This window comes from Protopterus annectens, chromosome 4.part1 (genome assembly GCF_019279795.1).
Source record: "Protopterus annectens isolate FY-2018-M chromosome 4.part1, PAN1.0, whole genome shotgun sequence".
In the NCBI taxonomy this organism is placed as follows: Eukaryota; Metazoa; Chordata; order Ceratodontiformes; family Protopteridae; genus Protopterus; species Protopterus annectens.
In genome coordinates, this window is record NC_056734.1 from 161782560 (window position 1) to 161801572 (window position 19013).

The 19013-nt window shown below is 41.4% G+C and overlaps 1 protein-coding gene across 2 annotated transcripts in view; it reads right to left on the bottom strand.

The window, feature by feature from the left end:
* SKIL (SKI like proto-oncogene) overlaps positions 1-17464 on the bottom strand; it is a 234122-nt gene extending 216658 nt beyond the window's left edge. Inside the window, exons 1-2 of one of the 2 annotated variants that reach the window (XM_044070063.1) lie at positions 16875-17462; positions 14121-16053 (exon numbers count right to left, since the gene is read on the bottom strand). In XM_044070063.1, the coding sequence (XP_043925998.1) occupies positions 14121-15245 (1125 nt within the window). In that variant the 5' untranslated portion in view covers positions 15246-16053; positions 16875-17462. Of the gene's footprint in view, positions 1-14120; positions 16054-16874 lie in introns of both variants that reach the window. The other variant, XM_044070064.1, reaches the window with a different exon arrangement.
* Positions 17465-19013: the final 1549 nt, after the last annotated feature.

Sequence of the window (19013 nt, forward strand, 5' to 3'; positions counted from 1 at the left end):
TTTAGACTAATTCTGAGCATATCTGGGAATTCCCACCCAGGTTCCTAACATAACTAAAGACAGCCTTGGGATTATCCTTTTTGTCCTGTGCAATTTTTCTCTCGAAGCTGGCCTTAGACGATTTTATGAGTGCCCGTAGTTTTTTGCTAATACTGATCAGAGATGCCTTCCCTTTTTGGGATTTTGCTCTATCATGTAGTAGCTTCCTCCTTCTATTGTACAGTTTGTTTATGGATGGGGTCCACCAGACAGGACGTCTGCCTTTGGAGGATTGGGTCTTGGTTTTATTTGGGATTGCATGATCCATGCATTCCTGAAGGTGTTCATAGAATATGTTTATAAAGGATTCTGCGGTCTGGGCCATATTTTCCACAGGCCCGGGGGCTTTGAAGGATTCCACCTCGGTTTTGAGGAGTGTGAAATTTGCTTTAGAGAAGTTTTTCACTGTGGTTTTCTGGGCAGGGGGTGGGGTCGGGATGTGAATATCCAGTGAGATTAGTTTATGTTCTGATCTTACCAGTGAGGGATACACTTCTGGTCAGGAGCATAGAGTCCCCATGTTGGTGATGATCAGGTCCAGTATGTTTTCCCCTCTTGTGGGAGTGGTAACAAGTTGTTCCATAGCATTTGAGTTTATAAATTCTAGGAACCTTTGGGCTAGGGTGTTGGAGCTAGAATAATGCTCCCAGTCTATGTTTGGGTAGCTGAAGTCGCCCAATATAATGGTGTTTGGAGAGACCTTCATATTTTACAGTGTTCTCAGGAAGGCCGAGTGGGGTTCCTGGGTTTGGGAGGGTGGTCTGTAGCAGGCTATAAACTGGAAGGAAGTTTTACCCACTGTTAGTTGCACATGGATAGTCTCTGATGCTTCGTGCTGTGCCACCAACCTGGAGGTGTGGGTATCTTTGAAGAATATTGATACTCCCCCTCCTTTTGTGGTTCGGTCCAAGTTTTAGGGCCAAAAAGCATGGTATGAGGTATAACCTGGTAGTGCTGGGGTGCTCTCGGAAGCCTTGAACCAGGTTTCTGTTACTGCACAGATATCGATGTTCTCCACGCTAAGGAGAGTTTCGAGTGCGTGCATCTTGAGGTTTAGACTTCTGGCGTTGAGTAGCATTACACTTAGTTTTGTGATATCTATGGAGGTGGGTTTGTCTTTTGAGCCTTGCCTAAATAAGGCACTATGGGGGTAGCAAGAGCCTTTGCCAATATCCAAAAGCCCAGGAGTGATGGCTGCAAGCCGTCCCTAGCGAAGCATCGTGGCTTGTCGAGCAGGTCATCCCAGGCTGACAGGCATTGGATCCCCTTTGAATGACACCAATACTTAAGCCAATTGTTGAAATTGATCATCTTGTCTTCATATTGTGGCATCATTCTTGGTGAGGGTAAGATGCTTCTCAAGGTCAGGGTCATACCGGCCTGGGCTACATGCTCAGAGAGCTCCTCTATGTCTCTTTTCATGTAGTCCAGGGAGGTACGTCTCAGGTCATTCACACCAGCATGGACAATGACTGAGTCATATCTGTACTTGCCTTGGAGTGACCTGAGTGCTTGTGTTATGTGGCGGATCCTAGTGCCCGACTGGCAGCTCACCGTGACCTTCTCCTTGTTCAGCCTGGTGAGCGGGACGTCAGTGTGCCTGACGATAGAGTCACCTATGACAACTGACCTTTGGACATGCTAGAATAGTACTGGGAATTCCTTTATAATTGAAAAAAGGGCCAATGGGGAACAAGGTACTCAAGAGGAGTTTGTGAGGGTGTAGTGCTTTTATTTTTTTAGTGCTGACTTATATAATTGCTTTAATGAGCAAGTGCCAGGTAACTTAAATGCAATGTGTTACAGGTAACTTAAATGCAAAAACGACAAACAGTAACTTTCTTTCAAGTGAAACAAGGAAATAAGTACAGTAAGCAATGCAGATATCACTAGGGATCCACAACAGCGCTGAAAAGCCGCGTTTTAGGTGGAATTAGCGTTTCAGGGAAATAACAAGCAAACAAACAACAAGCATACAAACAAAGCTAGCTTCAGCAGGCCTGGATCTAGTCTATGCTACAGCAAACAAGGTGTACCAATTTCAGTAAGAAACAGCTCAAATATGCAGGCACTATAAGCCTTTAACCAGAAATTCCCAGCTCAGAAGGGCAGAGTCCAGCCTCTCCTCCCACAACAGTGCAGACCACGAACCTTCTTAATGTAAAATAACTGGCCTGAAGCCCAAGTGCTTAAACCAGAACTAATACACTTTTAGAATAACAGACACTGAGCCCTCAATCAGCAGTTCTCAACTTAGAAGGATGTAAGCTACCTGTCCTGCCACCACAGTGCAGGCCACAAACATTCCTAATGTAAAACAACTGGACTGAAGCCCAAGTGCTTAATCCAAAAGACTTGGGATGATAGCTACACTTTAATCAAGTTACTACCAAGCAGTAATAAATCAGATCTTCCTTCATAGATGCTCCCTTTGATGGCTCGTCCTTGTTCGGCCGAAAGTGAAAGAAACTCTCACCAAGAGCAAACAAGATGGTAAGACTCTATCTGCCGTTGGAGTCCGTTTTTTCGCCCCTACCAGACCTTATCCTAAAGGTCAAAAGAGCAGAAAAATGTGTTTCTGGAAGCCCAAAGGAGCCTTATCTGACACTCGTGGTGATCCTTCCTCCAGGGACAGAGGGGAAAATAACAATGGAAGACACCATCCACGTGGTACGGGGGGTCATCAGAACCAGGGAGACAGAGATACTGTCTCTGGTCGGCCCTTCCAGCGCTCCTGAAAGGAGGCCCGACTGTCTGCCTCTGGAGGCAGTCGGGGGGAGGCTAACGCTGTACCCAGAAGCCTGGCTGAATTTGACTCAAGACAAATGGGTACAGTCCATTATATACAGGGGTTAAAATATTCATTTTCACAGTTCACCTCGTCCGTCAAAGTTTATCCCAGACATTCCATCCAGTCAAAGGGATCAAGCAACACCAGAAATTCAAACATTGTGAGAGAAAAAAAAAAAAAAAAAGAGTAATCCAAGAAGTCCCTGCAGACCAACTAGGATCCGGAATTTACTCCATGTTCTTTTTAGTTCCAAAAAAGACAGGGGAATGGAGACCCATATTGGATCTCAGCAGACTAAACATGTCGGTGAGGAAGTCAAAGTTCCAGAAGGTGACACTGCAGTCTATACTCTAATTTCTGGGACAAAACAATTGGATGTGCTTGTTAGATCTTCAGGATGTGTACTACCACATAGAGATGGACAGGCGCTCCAGAAGATTTCTACGCTTCTGGCTGGGAGCCAGTCATTACCAGTTTAGAGCTCTGCCCTTTGGACTCACTACAGCCCCCAGAGTGTTTACCAAATGCATGGCAATAGTCCTAGCTCATCTGGGAGGTCAGGGATTCCATACTCAGACAACTGGCTCCTAACTGCCACCACCAAGCAGCTACTGATCAATGCAAGAAACTACACCATCCACCTCTTCTCAGAACTAGGCATTACTATAAATGCAGAAAAATCTGCCTTGTTGCTATCACAGCAGATTACCTTCAAAGACGCAGATTTAAATGCAAGCATGTTGGCACAACTATCCCAAGAAAGGATCCAAACGTTACGCAGTCAAGTACTTATTTTACTCAACAAGAAAAAAGTACAGGCAAGATTTGCCCTCAAAGTCCTAGGCTCTATGGCAGAGACGATAACACTACTTCCCCTGGCATGACTTCACATGCGAATATTACAGTGGCTACTCTTCGCTCAGTGATCCATACAGGAGCTACCCATGTCTCACGAGATCCTCATAACAGACTCCCGCAAGAGGGATCTGCTTTGGTGGATTCACTCCACTCAGGTAACAATGGACAGGCCATTTGTACTCCCCCAACCAGTCACTACAGTAATCACGAACGCGTCCCAGATAGGGTGGGGGGGAATTATCTGGGACAGACGGTCCAAGGGGTTTGGAAAGACGAGTACCATTTGCACATCAATGTCTTAGAGAGGAGGGCGATGCTTCTGGCATTGCAAGTATTTCAGAACTCTTTTCCCACAGGAACTATTGCAATTCAGACAAACAATATGTCGGTGGTATGGTACATTAACAAATAGGGGGGAACCAGATTCTACTTCCTATGTCGAGAGGCCCAGAGAGTCTGGCAATGGATGATATCTTCTCAACGTTTTCTGATGGCAACGCACATCCCGAGGAAATCCAACGTCATAGCAGACAGACTAAGCAGAGCAATTCTCTTGCCTCATGAGTGGTCCCTGAATCAGGAAGTTGCAATGCAAATGAGGCCAGCCTTGCTGCGACCTTTTTGCCACTCCCTTCAATGCCAAATGCACAACTACTTTGCCCTCATTTCCCCTTCGGGAGAGTCACCGAGGGATGCACTCGCCCACAATTGGCCCCCGGGACCTCTTTATGCCCCCCCCCGTTTCCTTTGTTTCCAAAACTTATTCAGAAAGCCAAGTTGTTGAGTCGCAGGTTAATTCTCATTGCTCCATACTGGCCTCGTCAGATCAGGTTCCCTTTCCTTTGGCCCCACCTTCAGGAGGACCCATGGATCTTGGACCCAGTGCCAGATCTTCTGACGCATCAGTCAGGAACACTCCATCCTGCCCTTCACAGCCTCAAGCTGACAGCTTGATTTCTCCACTTCCAGTCTTAGCCAGACTTCCAGAATTATCCCCGGTAGTACGCCACATTTTGGTATCTTCGCACAAAAACACAAACTAGGAAACTTTATGTGAGCAAATGGAAGAGGTTCTCTTATTGGGCAGACAAGAAACACACAGATCCCTTTACAGCCTCTATACCTGCAATTTTGGAATTCCTGACAGAATTTTTTAATCAAGGAGCAGCGGCTGCCACTATTAGAGTTCAACTAACTGATATATCCAAATATCATGTGGGGGAGCTCAGATTCAGTGTAATGTCCCACAAGTTATGCAAGGCCTTCCTCAGAGGCACTTTTCTGTTAAGACCTCCTGTAAGAGAACCTCCTCCACCATGGGATCTAAATTTAGTATTATCGGCATTGATTCTTCCCCCTTTCGAACCAGTATCCTCTAGTTTTTTGAAAACTCTCTGACAGCAGTTACCTCAGCTAAGAGGGTTTCAGAGTTGCAGGCCTTATCCATCTGTCCTCCCTATTTGATCTTCCACAATGATAGAGTTTCCCTCAGAACAAATTCCTCCTTCTTACCAAAAGTCTGTTCTGAAACAAATTTAAACCAATCTATAGAATCGCCTGTGTTCTTTCCTAATTATAGCAACAAGGCAGAATATAAGCTTCACCAATTGTACGTACATATACAACTGCATTTTTACTTACACAGGACGAAACGTTCAGAAAGTCAGATCAACTGCTTGTGTCCTATTCAGAAACAAAAAAAGGCTGGGCAGTCTCAAACGTTAATCTGTCCAAATGGCTTACTGAGTCTATCAAATATGCTTATCACTCTCATTATAAAGAACCGCCAGAGAAAGTGAAAGGACATTCAACTAGAGCGGTGTCTACTTCCACTGCCTTTCAATTCAGACTTCCATTGGATTCAATTTGTGCTGCTGCTACATGGGTTAATCCTCACACTTCATCTCTCATTACAAAGAAGATGTGGCCTCCCGGAACAGGGCATTCTATTCCCTTGAGCCACCCTAGAGAAAGGTTCTGGGAACTCTGTCCCAACCAGCAAGAATGAAGGAGAGATAGGACAACATAACATAAAGAAGTTATGTACTCACCATAATGTTCCATGTTTGTTGTCCAGTATCTCGCCTTCATTCTTGCATCTCACCCAGCCACCCCCCTCCCGGAGGATCTAGAGGAATTTTACAAATTGGCAAATATGGTCAGAGTCCCATCTTGCCTTCCTTTTTACCTTTATGACCAATATATTTCATATATTTTTCTCTTTTTGGATATTAGACATATCATAGGGAGCTCTCGCCCTCAAACGAGATCTGGGGAACAGCCGCTAAGCACCATGGGATAGGTTACAGCCTCGAGCCAGTAGAAGCTCTCAAGCTTTAGTATACGGCTGAGTTGCAGAAGAGTTCGGCTCCGAACCCAACCAGCAAGAATGAAGGAGAGATACTGGACAACAAACATGGAACGTTATGGTGAGTACATAACTTCTTTTTTACATGTTGTTAACACAGAACAAATAAATAAAGAACTTCATTTAGAAAAGAAGTTAGACAATACTGATATACATTACACAAACACAAATAAAATGTATTTACACCATCAAAAAAATAATCATAAAGGGAAAACTCTGACAACTCCATAACCTGGCTCTCTGTATCAAAGAATACTGAAGTCTTACTGTTTGTTACAAGAATGACATACAGGCATAAGCAACAAATTACACAGGTGTTGTTAATCTTCCAGCAAGCCTGTCTTTTTCTATTCTTGCTGAAAATACTTTATCTTATTATGTTGCTTTCCATGAACCACTGGTAATCAAACTCCATTCCCTCATACATAAACAGAAGAAACACCATAAAGACTAAGAATTACATATATTGTGGTTAGTTCATAGTTTTTTTTACAACTTACACTCAAGAGTTTCCTGACTGCAAACCTTTTACACATTTCCCTACAATTATATGCAAGCAGTAATCATTTCTTGGTTCACAAACCTCTAACTACTACTGCATTATTCAGCAGAACGGTGTTACAGAGCCACACATTTTCATACATTACATAAAACAACAATAACATATTCCTGTCATTATTAAGCCATGTCACAACTGCAATTTCTTTTTTTTTTTTTTTTTTACAGATTTTATAAAGCCCTTGAATATATGTATTAGCACCTCGTTAACCAGGGAGGTCTGTTGGTCTACTGACCCATTTCAGCCATGACCTAGGCCACAACAGCAATTTCACATTCTATACAATAAGATTCTAGTATAACTCTACATAGTCATTCATACAGTACAACAGTGTAGGAACAACTGAAGTACAGACTGCAAGACTACAGCTTAGTAAACACATCTACGTAAAAGATACAATTATATCATGGACCAGTGTGAAGTTCACAGGTTACAATGAGGAGGGAGGTACCACAGCCTTGGTAACTTCTATCTATTGAAACATATTATATACAAAATATTTACAGAGTTTGATGCAATACTTGGACATTGTTAAATGACTTAACTGCCTGAATCATACAGGATTTAACCACTATCTAAAGCAAGTGCATGTAGTTTTTGCAGGAGTTTCCTTAGATCAGACTGTTCAGGTATGTAGAATTCTCATTTGATTAGACAATCTATTCCAGGTGGCTGGTTCAACTCTAGAAAAAGCTCTCTCTCACAGTCATTTTGAATTTTGGACAGGTAAGGGTAACATTTTATTGCTGACTGGACCTCAGAAGTGAATCTGTTCTTTTAAAACACAAAGTTTCTGTTTAGTGGAGAGCCGCAACCTAACTTTATAAACTTTAAGCACTGAGGTGTTCAGTGGAAAAGTAGCTCTGCCAGTAACAGAATGCAAACTGAGCCCCTTTAGAAGGGTGCAGTGATGTCCACGAGCTGGCAAGTAATACAAATCTACAGATTGTCTGCAATCTGTAATCATTCTTATAAATATCTTTTGCAAGTCTGTTGTTGTCTGTATCAAGAAGCGGAAGAAACATTACAAAGATCACATTACAGATATCACATTTTAAATTAATTTCCTCATTGGTATCACAGTGGACCCATGACAATTAGCACAGGTGGTTTCAATCTGATGTCAGACTTATTTCATTATTTATTTTTTTTTTACTTCTTAGATAATGTGAGATTGAGAAGGGGAAGACTTCTCTCCTTAATCAGATTTGCTAAGAGAAAGGAAGGCAAGTCTGGCTCTGAACTTCACAGTTCCTGCTCCAAAGCAGGACAGTTTCTGTAACATTAGAAATGTGATGGGCTTAAGCCAACATTTACTGCAAAAGTGCTCAAAATACTTTTAAATACACTTTATCATACTCCTTTATTCTCTGATGCCTGCTTTATCCTACTCAATGTTGGAAAGATAGACTCTACACCCTTGATGGCAATGGCTGTAGTACTGAGAACCAATCCTGGATCAGACACCAGCTCATCACAGGACACACCTGCGAACCTGCTTGCAACTTTACAAAAATGAATTCACCTGACAGTGTGTCTTTAGTATGCGACAAGGAAAGGAAAAGAAAGGGCATCCGTCTTCCATGCCAGATAGCATGGCACACTGGAACAGAAGAGAACAAGCTGCCTGTTCAGAGGGATGGCAAAAAGATCTACCTGAGGGACACCCCATCAATGGGCAATGTCCAGTAACAGGTCTCTGTGAAGCATCAATTCATAAGCCTGTGTTTTGGACCTGCTCAGAGAGAGTCTGCCACTAGACTGAAGAGTTAACTGATAACCAAGAGCCACTACCCAAGCGTGAAGTGCCAGCCTGTAGAGGAGGCAAGATTTCATGCCCCCTGCTTGTTGACATACCACATGACTGTAGTGTTGCCTGTGTACACCTTCAAGGAGGCTGGAGAGGACATGGGGTGAAAAAAAAAACTGAAGGTCCAGAATAAGAGCTCTCATCTCTTTGATGTTGATCTGGTCTGACTTCTGATGGGTAGCCTCTTAGCCTTCAGGTGACTAAGAGAAACCCCCTACTCCATGTCTGAGGCAGCTCTTGAGAAGAGGCTGGAGGCTGAAAGGGCCGGCCTTGGTTGAAAGCAAACTGTTGAATCCAACAGTGAAGGAGAGACACACTGAAATTCAAAGGGTGACAATGCTGCAGCCAAAGTGACTTAAGGTACCACTGAAACTTCCACATACATAGTCTGACAAGACAAAGCATTGAAATAGAAGGGACCATGAATCCCAGGGCCCAAACAAACTCCCTGAATGGCATGGCAGTCAGAGAAAGAAGACTGTAAACAACAAATACCTTTGGAGAAGGAAGAGAGGACAACATTGACACTGTCCGAATCCTGCATCCCAGATACACATAATCCTGAGAGGGAGGCAAGACAGACTTTTGGAAGTTGACAGTAAACTCCAAACTTTGAAGGAGAGAGATGGTGAACTGCAGATCCTGTAACAATCAACTGGGAGAAGGTACATGAAGCAACAGGTCTAGATAAGGAATAATCTGAATGCCTTGGAGCCTGTAGAAATCAATCACAGGAGCTAAGCATTTTGTGAATAATCTTGGGGCAGTAGAGAGGCCAAAGGGCAAAGAAGAGAAGTGAAAATGAGAGGAAGACACAGAGAAATGTAAAAACTTCCTGAAGAGAGTGTGAATAGGGATATGAAGGTAAGCACCTTTCAGATCCAAGGACACCAGAAAACCCTGAGGTAATAAGACAGGAAATAGAGTTTGAAGAATAAGCATCCAAAAAAGGGATCTTGAGAAAGGTGCTGAACTGGGAGAGATCCAAAACAGATCTGCAACAGGACCATCCTGGAATGAAAACTCCTTCCCACTTGGGAAAGGGTGGACAGGCTGAATGGTCCCTTGGTTCAACAGGAACCCTAGAACTCTGGGAAATGAGGAAATTGCTATAGAGGAGCTTGAGGAATCCCTGAAGAGGAAGAAGAGATTTCCATACCGTGAAGAAACTCTGATGGATGATAGAAAGAACCCAAGAGTTTGAAGTGATGAGACGCCAATTTGGGAGACAAAAGTGAGACCAGAAGGGACAAAGGAACCTAGTCCAAAGGGGGGGGGTATATAAGAGAAGCAGGCTTATCAGAAAAAGGAGGCTTCTGGGCCACAGAAATCTGAGAAGGCTTAGTGGACGGGGCCCACCTCCCACCCTTCATGCCCTTAGAGGTCCGGCAGGGTTGCCTGCGAACAAAAGCAGGATAAGTCCTCTGGAGCTTCGGGATAGGAGACAAAAATATGTTTAAGGTATTGCAAGGCTTTGCCTTTTTCTTGAAGAGACTTGTACATGGCAGCATCAGCAGTCCCAAAATGTTGTGTATTATCCAAAGGAGCATCCAACAACTTGACCATAATGTCCTCAGGTAGAGAAACCCCTTGGGGAGGCTTTACAGCCATTAAGGCAGAAAACACGCCAGAGTAAACTCTTGCCATTCCCTTTTAAGATTCATAAGACAGACTGAAACATGCTTCAGTTTTTGTCTTTTCTTAGATGGAACATCAGCCCTAACAAATACCAAAGGTTCCGACCCTTGGTGAGATTCGAGAAGAGGACCCAGAATGTTCTCCCCGATCAACATCTGTGGAATCCCTCCAGGACCTTCAGAGATAATCAACCACGGTCACCCCTTGACATCTGCAGCATATGCCTGCAAAACCTCAGAGAATGTGCAAAAAGACGGATCCATGCTGGCCTCCGGCGGGGTAGTGGCACAGGAATCGGACATCGCTGCTGAACAACCTACACAGCTATTACCTGCTTCTAGAGGGATGTCTTAGTGGAGACCGGACAGCTAAAGAACCCAGCTGAGACTTCTTGGCCTTCTTTTTACATAGCGGGAGTACCTCAGGGTTAAAGGATTCTGCCATGGTACCCTGGACTAACTGTTTAAACTGCTGGTTTTCAAGATAAATGGCCACGGAAGACATATGGCTAGAATGTCTTGGGCACAAATGCCTTACAGACCCTACAAGAGGTATGGTCATGGGAAGCGCACAAACAAAAGAACACGGTTCGTAACGATCCTTATGGGGAATCTGCCTCCTAAACTGACATTTTCCCTTCTTGGATGACATGAACTCTTGGTAGCAAAATAAAAACACAACGATGACCCCATGGGGCACTTATCTAGCGCTGCTAAATATTCAGTATATCAACAAGGCGCTAAACCAACTGGCAAAAACTGTGTTCAAAACTGATGGCAAAAGACGTTCTAGGTAGTTGTGTCCGTACGCCCCTTTTATGCCCTACATTATGTGCAGGAAGCAACAATGTCACACTCAGCGCATACAAGATCTTTTTCGGGCTTTTTCATACTAATCGAGCATCAGGCTGCCCAGGCCAGGACATGCGTTCTATGAAAAATACTGCAACAGTGAAATAGGACAAAAACATAATCTACAACAGATTCCCATAAGTAAACACAAAAACAGGTTGCGTGCTTCCTTTTCAACATTCTGTCATGCAATGTTTTTGATTTAGCTTTAGACTATACAGAGTCATCTTACAAACTGAAGTGAACTTTTAGGGGAGAAAAAAGTGTCAGAATGACATAGGAAACACAGGATTTCAGCAAACTATATGTCTATGTCTCGAGAGAGAGGTATTGGTCAAGTCACATAGTTATATAAATAAGCACACACAAACCATAGAGAATAAACTACACCACATTCATGCCCCAAAAGTAGCTTGCAAAAGCTCCACACCAGGGTACCTCCTTACAGCCCTAACATATCTGTGGACAGGGTTGTACAGACAAGGTAGCTGGGAATACCAAAGGATTTGAAAAAAAAAAAAAAAACTCACATGGACAAAGATACCCCATACACATGAATGCTTAAGTGGCTAGATTTGGAGTACACACTAAAACAAATCTCAAATTATGCGGTTGTACACTGTTAATGGACACACTGGACACTGACTATGAATATCAAATGCACAAGTTACAATAATAAACAAGGTCTAAAACACTAAACAGAATTTCTATGGAATAAAGACATGCAAAGCAGAAATATAAAAATGAATTAACACTCAGAAAACAATGGCAATACCAGCTTCAAGTTAGGGATGGTGTACTTAGTACCCTGCATAAAAAAAAATACAGTTACAAAATAAGGGACAGCTCTGCTCACATCTATACAAGAGAGGGGGTAAAAACATAGGTGTATATTCCCCACCTCAAATGTTTTTATTCCCATAGTATTCTTAAGCTGATATTTTGTAATCAATGATGGTTTACTTATTTTATTTCTCCAAGTGACACTTCTGTGTATATGTGTATGGGGGCTCACAACCCATCCCTTTCCTGCATTCTGTAATGCTCCGTGTATAATGTAAAGAACCAGTAAGTAACTTCACTAAATGGATATATATGAGTTGCTTTCTCTCCCGCTCTCCCCCCCCCCCACCACAGTGACTGCACGGAGGCCCACAGTGTCTGCATGCAGGGGAGGAAGAACCTATCGCTATAACAGCAAGTGCACCCACTGCATAAAAGTCTGTCCAACAACGTAAAGAAATTCTCACTTCTTTAATCCTACTCTCTTTCAATAGAGAAAAAAAAAAGAAAATCATTAAAAAGCATTCATGCAAACACAAACGTTACACATGAACTGAAACAGTATGAAAACTCAGAATGAGCCACAAACAAATGTGTTTATAGGAAGATTTTGAATACACTATGGTGATCTCCAGAACAAAAATAAGTAGTGCCCTAATGTACAGGGACAACCATTCCCAAATCCAGATGGAGATAAATGGAATTCAATTACTTTTATACTGTATCATAATACAAACTCATAGACCCCGATTTTCCATTTTCTGCTAAAATATCAGTAACTTCCAAATATGGACAGTGCAAGTCTTGGAAAAATGCTGAATTTTCATGAAATTTTGTACTGCAGGCAGGACAATCATTCACCATATCTTTCTTTTTTGAAAAATATAAATTGGTGTCCCTGCAAAAAGGTTACCAGATTCCTGACTGCTCCTGCCCCCCCCCCCCGACCAAAAATGTTATTTTCAGATAAATGTTTTGTCAAAACAAACAAAAATACTATGGGTCAGATTACAAAACAGTTGCTCTAAGTGTAAGTTTGCCCCAATTCTGAAAGACTTGCTCTCACTGTAAATAGGTCTACCTATAAAACAGGTTTACTCCAGGGGGCACTGTGAGCAAGTCTTTTGGGATCAGGCCCTATGCTAAACTGTTACTAGACCACCATATTCCAAAATACTGCACTTTTTCCACAAACTGTAGACTGAAATATGTGGACTTTCTGTGGGGGAAAAAAAAACTACACGTGATCAGTAGTTGACCAAGTCATATCATGCTAAACATAATTAACTACTTAGATGGGTAAACTACAGTTTCATTTATATTATCCAGTACAGCTACAGTAAGCAACACATTTTTAACATGCACACATTCACTTAATGCACCTTATGATGGAGATGATGGGTGACAGAAAGTAAGCATGTGGCATAAAGTCTTGGGCTAAACCAATGCAATGAGAACTAGCTCCGTACTGCGATAGTCACAAACAGGTGAAGGGTTTATGTCAAACTTTCAAAATGTGTCTGCAGCTAGATCCCCACCACATAGCAAGCCTAGCAAGCCATGGGTTTAAATTACTTTTATAAAACATGTTGCCCAATCAAAACACAGTGTATATGTACCAAGTCGATTTTAGCCAACTGTTGGTGATCCATGCAGAAATGGATACATACATATTTGGTGCTGTCTCTACCAATTAATATTAAAAATGGGCAAACTTAATCCAGACAAAATCCTTTATTATAGTATGAAAATGCTGGACTTTGGATTGCATCTTTATATTCCATAGAACATATATCAAAAATGTAATCTGCCTTCTTAGATAACTACACAATGACTGGTTTGCGACTGGAAAATGCAAAAGAACTCCAAGCTTACAGACATGGTACAGTTGCACACCACCCACAAAGCAACAAACTTAAATTGTTCATCTCCCAGGCCCCTGCTCGTAAATGTTTCATCTCCCAAGCCCCTGCTTACACTTATCAAGTGTACCAGAACTTGTCAGAGATTTGGGATGCATGGCTAGGCTTAAAAAGATCATTGTGGTCATTAGCCTACTAAACACCTATGACTCTATTAATATCTGCATTACAGTTTGATGAATACTGATCTCCTACAACAAACCTGCAACAAAAAAGGAAGGAGATGAAGTTAAGCTGGGCCTGCAATTCTGCAGCTACAGTGAAATATGACTATGTAAGGGTGAACTAAATGCCTTTTTTCAATTTTTTTTTACTATGAGTTATGGTTAAGGGCTATGTAAAAGTAATACAACATAACATGAAATCTGGCAATCCTAAGAGACATACGTTGCAAAAGGATATTGGAAACAGAGTTTGACTGTGAAAATTTGTTGACAAAACAAAACTACTAAATAAACAAAAACTAGGCAATGACAGACATAAAAATAAACAGCATCTTACTTTTATGGCTTTTCTTTTCTGTTTACTGAAGTTAAACTTCTCCTTCATTTCATCCAGCTGACACTGGAACAATTTTGCTTCTGGAGTTTCCAAATATTTTCTACTAAGGTGGAGGTAGCAATGCCATTTTGCTGAATCAAACCCCCAGTGACAGGTCCGTTTATCTGGTGACCTATGAGAATGCATCACAAATTTCTGAGGTGAGAAAATCCCATAACATTCCAAACACTGTATGCATGGAGCGTCAGGCTGGGTATACAGCTGTGGCACAAACAAGCCCTGGCACTTGCCTAAGCACTCATGTTCTACCTCAAATGCACTGCCAGTTTCCTTCAACTGAGCCAAGGAGTTTTTCCCAGGGAGAATACTGCCATTCTGGGGGAAGGTCCTCGGACGCAAAAGAGCATTACAAAGTCGTTGTGCATCAGTTAAGGTGATTAGTCCACAAGATGGTGCATTAAATGGCAAGATTCCCAAAACTTTTAATATCTGGAGCTGATCGGCTGTGCATCTGGAACAATATATATACAACTCATCACAGACTGTGTTAATCTGCTGAAGAGAAAAGTCACGAAGAACAGAATTTAACACTTGAGGAAGACACAACCTTTTCTCACCACCAACCATGAAACAGGAAATAGACTCTCCTTCAAGTGAAGTAACAGTAAGCTCTGTTGAACTGTCTGAAGGAATAAGCAATGGTCCAGGAAGAATCTGAGGAGAAGAAAGTGGCAAAATAACTGGAGAAGACATGCACTCCTGAGCATAGCGTGCAGAAAAAGCTGCAGGTCCACCAAGAGAGCTCTGACTGCTTAGGTGAAACTGTGCCAATGTATGTTTTAAGCCTGGATTTAAGTCTAGTGGGCCCGCTCCAGAAACAAACATCCCTTTGCAACCATCACCATTAGCATCTACTGAAGATTCAGCATCCTCATCACGTTCTTTTTTTATGACAGGAGAGCTGCATATACCTTCACACATTTTGCCATTAACACCAGCTTCTGCAAGCACTCGTTTTTTGAGAGGAGTTTCTTCATTTCTAATTTTACTTATTTTCTTCATAGAAGAACCACCAAAAGGACTTTCCTGAAAAATGGTATTTGAAGTAACTTCAGCACTCTCCATTTTGAGGAAAAATACTGTTTTTCTTTCCTTTTTTTTTTTTTTTTTTAAGTATCAGAGTTCTTGATCTGCTTCAATAAGCATACTTGAACCATTTGGCTTTAAACAGGGAGAAAAAAAAGCACAGACAAGCTATCTAAAACAGAGTCTGAACAAATTTTAGTAAAGTGGAACAGTTCAAATCAGTTTTGCCAGGGTAGGTTTAAGTTCAAGTTAAGTAAGTGCTTTTTCTTAATCAAATAAAACACGATAAATCACACCTCAGATACCTGTAAAACCATCTGGTCCTTGAGATGTCAGATTTTTTGCTTGTGCGGATGACTTTTAATCTCAATTTTGTGTAAGAAGACGGACTGTTGCAGCTGGGCAGCTTCTCGGCAAGTCATTCTACTGTACTATATGCCTGTTTTGCATTTCTATAAAAGTTTACATTTGAACAAGATATCATTCCAAACGTGTTTTGATATTTACAGGGGGAGATGCTTGAAATGGTGCTACAGATAATCCAGTGTAATTGTTCTATGAAGTTTAAAAACAGGCAGACGTTTTAAGAATAATTAGGAGACAAACACCAAACCAACTAGTTAAATCAAATATGTTTGTAAAGATCAACCACCGTAAATGAAAATCCAATAAATGTGTTTTAATGCAGGTAACAAGACATCCAAGATTATATTAGACTAGACTAAACTCAATATGCACAGACCACGTTTTCCAGAAATCAGTCAGTGCAAAACAGCAAAAACGTACAGCGGGGTTTGTTGTTTGCAATGATGGTCCTCACTTCAGCCCAAGATTTACCATTTACAATCTGAAAAAAAAAGAAAGTAATCTCATTTAAAAGATTTAGTGATGATCTAGCAGAAATACTATTTTACCACATAATCTGACTACTGCAGGGAAACCACTATAAAAGAAATGCAGACAGCTACCTTTCACTCTAATATAAACGGTTGTTAAAATGCATTTTTCTAAACCGAAAATTAATGTCTTTAGACACTAAGAAAAGAACGCGTCTCAAAAAATAGCTGCTGAAGTGACCCAGACTTAATTATAACAGAATACAGCTACTGTTTTAAAAGGTCTAGGTCAAAGTTTACTGCATCTACAGTCTGGTGTTTACAGCAAGCAGCCCCGCTCCACTGCGGTGTTTAGCCACCGATGTGTTTTGACAGTTCACTTCAACCCAGCCACCAAACAGCACAGTCACATACAACTAGCTCTGCGTTTATTTGACTTATAACCTGCAGGCCAGATTACCCTTTCAAATATTTTTTTCATTAGTCCAGCTACTGATGAAGAGTGAGGTAGAATACATTTTATTTCTGGTTTTATAACGAGCACTACATAAAAGTCCATGATACGTTCCACTTATTTTTGGCTGTATGCCCTCAGTGCAACATCGTACCCTTATTACTTAAAGTGTCGACAACCATAATCGATTAAACGATGTCTATGGAAAAAAAAAATTGGTGGGGGACATTCCCCTGTTCTAGTGGCTAGTTTTATCCACATCTCAACCTCTTGTGAGACTTTACATACGCCTCCATTACCGAAGCCTCATAATTAAACCATATTTTGTTTTCACCGTCACTTTCAACTCAGCCTATACTACCCATGATATTCATTTACCTTTTTTTCGTTGATTCTTCCTTTCACGACCACCTTCTTTATAACACACTCCACCATCAAGCATATCCAGCCAGACCCTAATACACAGCCTTCGCTGACGTTCTTACTACACACTGAACAGTGATGTCACCAATACACGTTTACGTGCAACGTCACTGCCGAGAAACACAGTCTGAGCCGGCGGCTTTGGAATAACCCTAAACAATGTTAGTGGTTTCTAGGTCGCGCTGTCTGCTAATGATGCAGGCAGGTCTTGTTTGTGGTTCTTGTTACATTTGTGTGATACTGCTGCAATCACTCAGAATTGAACATTATAGTGTGAATGTATAAGAAGTATGCGAACCTCAAGCCCATAAATACATTTAAAGGTTCGATGTGGGTGGGGGTCAGACGGATTATCATCAAAGACGATTTTTTTTATTTGTTTCGTCTGACAGCTCCTATTCTCTGAGTTGGAGATATGTAGCCAAACTAATACCAAACAGTCTCGTGACTAAACATTTAGCAAATGTCAGACATTTTAGTCTCAGCAGCGGCAAACACTGACAAAAAATATATCTTATTGCTATCCTGAACAGACTGCTGCTTGCATCACTGTCCCTACCCTTTCCTGAGCAATAAGGAAGTTGTCTCAGCTTAAATACTACACCACACCAGTTAATTGACAGTGTCGCCTGGAGCAACTCCATTTGAGTTTATAGTGTTTGATGTAGTGTGACTCATTGACGGGCACATACTGATCGTGAAAGGTAACGTAGGGGCACGTAGTGAATGAAAAAAGAAAGTGATAACTGAAGAGCAAGCAATAGTGCTCAACAGGGTGGGCGTCGTAGGAAAATAACGAGCTGGGTGCAGCGGTCGGGCGTCACAACATCCTTGGGCGGTCTGTTATTTCTAACACCGACCCGATATATTGCCCTTATAAAATTAGCTAGCTTTTAAATTGTGTTGCATTTAATTTTCAGTTTATGTAGAATAGTTCACCGTCTAATAATAGTGGCATAAACATATGGTTGCTATTAGATGAAATATTTTAGATAATTTAAACTGTAGATAAACACACTCAAAGATGCGGACACACTGAGATACAAACGTTACTCAGTGACGCCAAGTTACTTCATGTGCACTTGCTAAAATTAAAGTGGGGGCTACATAAAAGTTATGCCACAGCTTTCTTTATAGAAGTTTTACAGAGGAATGTAAAACTGTTTTAAAACTCAAAAACGACCATCGAATTTCTCCAAACTAAGGAAAGTACACAGACGACGCTATAGAGTCAGAATTTTTGCAGCACTGTTAAGTAGAGCGTCTTGTGAACTTTGTGCCTGCCCTGCAATGTACGTATACAGTTAACCATGTTATGCTTTATACGTGCTAAGTAGGTGCGTGTTCGTTGTACATTTTAAATTGTTTATTTTGAAGATGTGCTTTTGCCTTTTTCTGAAATATCATTTTAAGGTATTAGCGTTGACCTGAACCACCACTCAGTTGCCGAAAACTGTAGGTCGTATTTGAAGTATATCAGTTAAATGTATAATGTACACGCACCTGTAAAACACCATACTATCGTGTAATCAGTTATCGAGGGTGTAACAAAAGGCGACTTCCGAAAGTGTTTCCTTGTGGTGTATGAATTTACTGCCAGTAGTGGCCCGGAGGTTTGTTTGTTTGTGTCTTTCGGCTTTTCCCGCTTAGGGGTCGCCACAGCGGAACTCCGGTCCGCTAATGATTGGTAGTGGATTTTTACGTACCGGGTTACTAGCCCTGACGCACAACTTTCAACGAAGGCATGCTCCATTCACGTACGTCTCCACACAGAAGACGCTTTAGCTGAGAATCGAACGGGACAACGTCTTGCAATGAGGCGACAACGCTACCGCGGCACCACCATCGCACCTTTTAATATTCCTATTTCTGTGTCTGTACACACGCACATACAAAACACGTACGGATATAGATATTTTATAGATATAGATATCTATCCATCCATCTATATATATATATATATATATATCTGTAGATATATATATATATATGTATATCTGTAGATATATATATATATATATGTGTGTGTGTATATCTGTATATATATATATATATGTATCTGTAGATATATATATATATATATCTGTAGATATA